The 6,884-nt window shown below is 38.6% G+C and overlaps 1 protein-coding gene across 3 annotated transcripts; it reads right to left on the reverse strand.

Annotated features, from left to right (window-relative positions):
• Positions 1–639: 639 nt before the first annotated feature.
• On the reverse strand, positions 640–4,723 carry LOC114150546 (zinc finger MYM-type protein 1-like). 3 transcript variants are annotated; one of them, XM_028027014.1, is made up of 5 exons: positions 4,664–4,715; positions 4,472–4,581; positions 4,184–4,259; positions 3,339–3,446; positions 640–3,209 (listed from the first exon to the last, which is right to left on the reverse strand). In XM_028027014.1, the coding sequence occupies exons 2-5, from the start codon at positions 4,474–4,476 to the stop codon at positions 1,083–1,085; spliced, it is 2,316 nt and encodes a 771-aa protein (XP_027882815.1). In that variant the 5' UTR covers positions 4,477–4,581; positions 4,664–4,715; the 3' UTR covers positions 640–1,082. The 3 variants fall into 3 exon arrangements, with proteins under 3 accessions (XP_027882815.1, XP_027882816.1, XP_027882817.1); XM_028027015.1 differs by having other exon boundaries at positions 4,190–4,259; positions 4,472–4,723; XM_028027016.1 differs by lacking the exon at positions 4,184–4,259 and having other exon boundaries at positions 4,472–4,723.
• Positions 4,724–6,884: the final 2,161 nt, after the last annotated feature.

A 6,884-nucleotide genomic window follows, 5' to 3' on the forward strand; every position in this document is an offset into this window, starting at 1 on the left:
ACATTTTCAGCAATAAGACAGTTAAAAGTGCTTTACATGAATTAGAAAAAAATACAAACAACAAAGCCAAAAGAAAGACAAAAAGGCAAGGGTAACAACAACAAAAAAAACTAAATGTTGGCCCTCCATGTTTGATTCTTGTTCTGAGTTGCCAAGTATCCCAGGAGTTTCTCAATTAGCGAGGTATAAAACTAAATGTTGGTTATGCCTGCTCAGGGTTGCTATTAGCAAGTACAACAGTGTGTTTAGACCAAACGCGTTACGTGCGTCAAAAACGCGTCCAACCAGGGGCGTAGGAATAAGTTTACAATTGGGGGGGACACATGTCGGAAATCTGAGATTCGTAAATATTCAACAGAAATATATCTTAAGTACGCTACTTTAAAAAAAGGCTATTTAATCTTTTACTTTATTCCTTTATAAATTGTGTCTTGCAAAAATAATGCATTTAAAATTTACATAATGCATTTGTTCATAAGATGTGAGCATATCACCAAACAAAATGACTGGAGTCTTTTATTAAGCAAAGGGAGATGTCTTTCAAGGGCTTCAGCCCTTGGTATATTTAGTGTCCGCATACACACTAGAAAATCAAATATTTCAGTTGGATTAAAAACAATTCAGTAGGCCACACAAGTGCAAAGTTTGATATGTTTTATTTTGTCAAACTTGCAATAATGGTCAAAAATGAATCTTTGATTAAACAAAATTCTGAGATGAAAGAGCCCTCACAGACAATGTAGTGAACAAATTATTCACACTTTTAACATTAAGTAAAAGAAGAAAAGAAAATCAATCAAAATATGCTTATTCAGTTTGTCGAACTGTATGACTAATTAAACCAAATCAAAAATGAAGAAATATTTACCAACAATAAATACACATTTAATAGACAAGCTTTTTAACTCACTGACTACAGTGTGCTTTAACTGTTGGAAAAGCAGTTAGCACAGAGATTATAGGCCACATAACCCTAGGTAGAGATCAACACCTCTGTGCTTCTGAACAATTGCACTTTACAGCCATGCATTTATAATTCGCCAAAAATGTGCCGGAAACATAAAAGGATGACAAACACTGGCTTAGGCAAAAGAGCCAAAATGTTTTTTCCGCCTTTCATTTGCAGCCACAAATTGCTTGCAAACTGACTTCTTGTCCAGTAAATCAAGTTTATCTTTATGTACATGACAGACAGCAACATGATTAAGCCTGTTTTGAGTCATTGTAGACCGGAGCCACGTTTTGAGTCTACGAAGCGCACTGAAACTTCTCTCTGCCTCAGAGGATGAAACGGAGACCACCAAAAGCAACCTAACCAGAGTTTCCACTTGCCCAAAAAGTCTACGGACCTCTCCAGGCAGTCCACCAATGATCCCTGCAGCTTCTGCGCTGTTGCTAAATGAGTAGTTCAGTCTAAACATAGGAAGTTGCACTGAAAGTAACTCTCTATTCAACTCTGGGTATTTCCCAATGACTGCAGCATCAATCGTTCCACTGAGAAGTGTCTCTTCCAACTTTTGCAAAGTCAGCAAGTCATCCTGGTTAAATAGCCCAGTGAGCTGTGCATCTACAACATCCAATACTTTAAAGAATTCACCTCTGTAGTGGTCATTGGCACATTCAGGTTGATGTGTCTTAGCTCCTTCAGTGAAGCGTTTTGGGGGTGGCCTTCTCTGTGTAACTGTGATGGGTTTAACACCCAAAGACTGAACCTCAGCCATCGCCTTTTCAAACAGAGTGTTGAAACTTTCTTGATTTCTTTTAGCCTTAAGTGAAGTCTGAACAACTTTCACAGCAGTCCTCATTCCAGCAATGGTTTGAGTTCTCTTCTGGAAAGAGATGCTCAGGCATTCAAGCTCATCAATCACAGGTGAGGCAAGGATGAGACCCAAAACTGTTTTACCTTTCCTAAACTGCCCCAGCAGTCCATTAGCAGTGGATGCTGTGTTTGAGGCACCAGAAGCCATCTCCTGCAAGCTAGCCAGCACTGACCCATACTGTGACAAAACATCTCTGATTGCTTTGCTCCGTACTGCCCATCTTGTGGGGCAGAGGGGTTTTATTGCAGTGCACGATGGATTCTCTGTATGTGCTGTTGCTGCATGGATTGCCTTAAACTTCCCTGACTGAGAGAAAAGAACTCCAAGCTGGTTCACCCAATCCAATGCGTCTCTGATCAGAACTGAGGCTAAGCAAGCTTTCTGTGCAATTAAATTAGTGCAGTGTGCTCCACAATGAACAAAAAATGCTAGTGGCTGCTCTTGCTTTATCAGTGCCTGTGCACCTGCATGCTTCCCAGACATATTGGCTGCTCCATCATAAGTTTGACCTCGTAAACCATGCATTGGTAAGTTTAATCTGAGCAGCACATCTTTAACAACAGCAGCAAGGCTTTTTCCTGTTGTTTCAGAAACTGAGTACAAGCCAATAAACTCTTCATGGGGCTTCATGTCACTGTCAATGTATCGCAGACAAATGCTTTCTTGTTCTTTCCCAGAAATGTCCTGTGTTCCATCCATAATAATTGCAAACTCAAAAATTGGTAGGTTTCTGATTTTATCTGCTATTTCACTGACAATACTATTGCTCATAGAACACAAGATTTCATTCTGTATCTGTGGACTTAGGTATTCTTTCTGAGACCTCAGCAACCACTTAGCCAAAAGGGCATCATCTTCTGCCAGATTTTTTAACAATTGATACAAATTGCTGTCATCATCGTCATGCCCTCTCAAAGCTTGTCCCTGCCGTACCAAATATTTTATGGAGCTCACAATTTTCTCCAGACAGTGCCTATTGTCACCTTGCTGAGTTGCCAAAGCACTGGATAATTGGGCATTTATAGGATGACTTTCTTGTGCAGTCACAGAAACAGCATGACGATGTGTGTGACTATTTTCATGTGCTTTAAATTTTTCGCATGCTTTTATCCAATTTTTAAATCCAGAAGTGATAAAGGCGGGTTCGGATTTTGCACCAAATGGTGTGAGTTTGTCCTGGTAAATTGCCATGCAATAAAAACACAAAATGCCATTTTTCACTGCATCATAATGTAGCCAGGGAAATTCCTTGTACCACTTTCCTTGGAAATGTAAAGTTCTGTTGGCTAGAGCTTGAGGGTCTATGAATTTTGGATGTGGCTGATTTGGCTCTGTTCTCTGTCCACTGACTTCAGAGTCTCTCAGCTGTGTGTCCCTAGTCTGAACTCCCTAGAAGGAAAAGTTACAATGTCACTCAATGCCCCTGAACTACACTTACTACAAGCAAAAGATTAAAATTTTCAACTTTTTTTGTGGACTCTCATGAAGTATCTACTCGTATGAGTTACTCTATCTTACCTGTTGCTCCACTCCTGTCTCTCCCTCACTCTGACTTCCTGCCTCTAGCCCGGTTGCACTATCCTCTCCTTTTCCTGTCTCCTTTGTGCTGTCCCTGCATTGTTGCTCCTAAACATATGAGATGGTTTCAGAAATGAGGTACAGCTCTTGAGCCTAACATGGCCAATTTTAAATCAAACAAAACATTTTATTTGTCACATTACAGACTTTACGCGCAGAGTTAATCGCAGAGGCAAATAAAATAAATCCATTAAAATCCTTTCAGAGTATTATCTTATGGACTCTGAACTAAAGTCTTTCTGACAGGGAGCTGACAGTGTGTTGAAGAATTATGGACAGGGCGCTTTGAAGCATCTGGTTCAAAAACGCATTCTAAACCTTTGGTAGAAATCCATCTATTCTTCCATTTTCTGTACACCCTTGTCCCTTAGTGGGGTCGGGAGGTTCTGGTGTGGGGTACACCCTAGACAGGTCGCCAGTCTGTCCAGACCTTTGGTAGAAATGGCGCCTTTAATTCCAGTTTGCAGTACAGAACAGAGAAAACTACAGAGTTGTCAATGTTGTGTTAATCTATTTATAGTCTAAAAAGAGGAGCCAGCAGTTTATTTGAGGAAATAAAGGTGCAGAAGTTAATTTGTTGGTTAGCCGCTGCTAAGAATTAAAATTAACTCTCCCTGTGGTTTTAACTAACATCAGGAGCGCGGCAGGTATAATATCTGTCCATTTCGGCGAAGCAAAACCACGCAAAAAATAAAAAATCCTCGTAAAACGCACGCCCAGACCGGGCTAATTTCAACACAAGGGCAACACAGGGGTTGCCCTTGTGTTGTGTGACTGTTACTCACACTGACGTTACTCTTTTTAAAAAAGCTGAGTAAGTCCTGCTGCTGTTTCAGCCTTTTAGTTGGTGGTGGCATTGTACTGAAATGAGATATATATATAAAAAAAAAGACATTTTGGCTAGCGTAGCAAACGTCTAGAGAAAGTTAGCAGTTAAATATTGGATGAGTGATCATCTCAAGACTAAGATGATTAAACCAAAAAGATTCAGTTCCTATATATGAAAGTGAACTGACAACAAGACGTTATAAATAAGCAATATTCATAGCAGCATTCCCGACAGACCATTTTACCTCATTCGCAAGTTTCTGACTTCTGTGTCGCTGTTTCCCTCCCTTCTAAGTGCTCACTCAGCAGTTCAGAGAGGGGAGGGGGAGTACCGTGACGTAACGCGATGCTGCGCCTTCAAAATAAAAGCACGCTAGTTAAAAAAATGTCAAAATCCAATATTTTGCGGTACAATTTTTTGGGGGGGACATATCCACCTGGCTTCAATATTGGGGGGGACATGTCCCCCCCGTCCCCCCCGCTTCCTACGCCGCTGCGTCCAACGCTTCAAGTTCAACACGTCTGCAGACATTTTGTGTTTCAAACATCTGGTTTACATTTAAAGTCTATGTGGAGGCATCAGAATCTCTGGCTGCTGCTGCCAGCCAATGACAATAAAGTTGACTTCTATTCTATTCTATTCTATTTTGTGGGACGTGTTGGACGTTCTGGACGCGTCAAACACTCAAAATGCTCCAAACGCTTCAAATCGCAAATACAGACGTGTGAACTTTGTAACTGACAGCTGAAGCATTTTCTAGATAATATAATTACATTAAAAACACCATTTAGCAAAAATACCCATTACTCAACTACGTTTCACTGCCAAAATACGAAACTACAGTGATGTTAAATATTTCCTTAGTACTGATGAAAACGTTCTGGTTCCACTGGCAAATTATTTCACTAATAACAAGGAAAACATTTCTAGTTGTAAATGAATTGCTCTGCCAGTGGAAGTAGAACTTTTTCATCAATATTAAGGAAATATTTACTTGAATCAAGCTGCAATATCTTGCCGAAAAGTTACTTTTAAATTAGTTTTGTCGTATTTCAAATGTTGTAAGATATTTTCCCTATAAACTAGACCGAAATTACTCGGTAAGATTTTGCAGTGTTGGATTTTAATTATGTGAAAAATACATTTTGTTTGGTGAATTTCTGGTTAAAACGTTTGTTTTTCATTCAGTGGACAGAAAACCCAGAAGTTTTACACGAGGAAGAGTAACGATACTTCATAATAAGATCACTCAAAAAGTAAAAATACTCTTAAAAGTAATTTTTTTCAAAAAAGTTACTCAAGTAAATGTAATGGATTAAATGCAACCAGTTACTACCATGCTCTGCTTAAACCTAAGGTGTGAGTTTAGTTTAGGTTTCAGGTTAGTTATGTACTGGTTTAGGTTCCAAATAAACCAATGAAAAATGAATGGAAGCCAAGGGAAAGTCTTTGTGATACTGAGTGTGTGTGTGTGTGTGTGTGTGTGTGTGTGTGTGTGTGTGTGTGTGTGTGTGTGTGTGTGTGTGTGTGTGTGTGTGTGTGTGTGGGTGTGTGTGTGTGGGTGTGTGTTGTGGTTTTCACACACTGCCAGAGGGGAGTGGTTATGTCTCAGTCATTAAGGAAATGAAGTGAGGGGTGAAATCTACTGAGCAGATAGATTTCTGTAGAGTCATGGTACATGCTTCACCACAGCAAGTGCAACACAAACAGCAACGCATCAAATCTTTCTGCTCTGCTACTGATCCACTGCAGAGCGGCGTGCAGAAAGCAGCTGGGACTCTGCTGCACCGCTAATCAAAGCGGTGATACTCACGTCTGAAACTTTTAGCCCATACAACACAAAAAAAGAGAAGAACAATTGAAATCATCCAGTTTTGGTTGAGAATTTAGTATTGATAATTTCTGATAAGCTGCAGAAAAAGCGTTGTTATACTTTTTTATGTGAGTTTTTGTAACATTATTATTAGCAGTGAATCCTTTACCTGCAGCATGAAGATGTTACATCACTTGTTGATAAAGTAAACAGAGATGGACAGTAACTGGTTACATTGACTCAATTACATTTACTTGACAAAATTTACTTTTAGGAGTATTTTTACTTTTACTTTGGTAATTTTATTATGAAGTATTTCTACTCTTACTTGAGTAAATTTCTGGATTTTCTACCCAATGAATGAAAAACAAACATGATTTAACTGAAAATTCACCAGACTCAGACACAGACCTGCAGTTTTGGTTAAAGTTTTATAATTTTTTTTATTGATAGAAAATTATGTGGAAGCATTTTATTTTGCCTGACTTTGCTAGTTTTTGTTACTTTATGAATTATTGTCATATTGATTCTTAAAATACCAAAATTGCCAATTTAGCTTTATATTTTGATTCGTCTGATGATGCATTTTTTAAATATTAAATTATTGCTAATTTGACCAGTTACTCAGTACTTGAGTAGATTTTTTACCAAATATTTTTTTTACTCTTGAATAATTTCTTGGACGACTACATTTTACTTTTATTGCAGTAAAAATATGTTGAAGTATTGCTGCTCTTACTTGAGTTCTGGATACTCTACCCACCTCTGAAACTAAACAGCTTCCCTCTACTGCAAGGATCTTTAGTTCAGTTGATTTTAATGAATAAATTCAGCTTAAACAGAA

This window comes from Xiphophorus couchianus, chromosome 9 (genome assembly GCF_001444195.1).
Source record: "Xiphophorus couchianus chromosome 9, X_couchianus-1.0, whole genome shotgun sequence".
Lineage (NCBI taxonomy): Eukaryota > Metazoa > Chordata > Actinopteri > Cyprinodontiformes > Poeciliidae > Xiphophorus > Xiphophorus couchianus.

Bases quoted from the DNA above. Each gene is read 5' to 3' on its own strand.
- LOC114150546 (XM_028027014.1), bottom strand. The intron at 3,447-4,183 runs GTGAGTAACAGT...TCATATGTTTAG, and splicing joins TTAAAAAGAGTAACGTCAGT to GAGCAACAATGCAGGGACAG. The intron at 3,210-3,338 runs GTAAGATAGAGT...TTTTCCTTCTAG, and splicing joins AGACAGGAGTGGAGCAACAG to GGAGTTCAGACTAGGGACAC.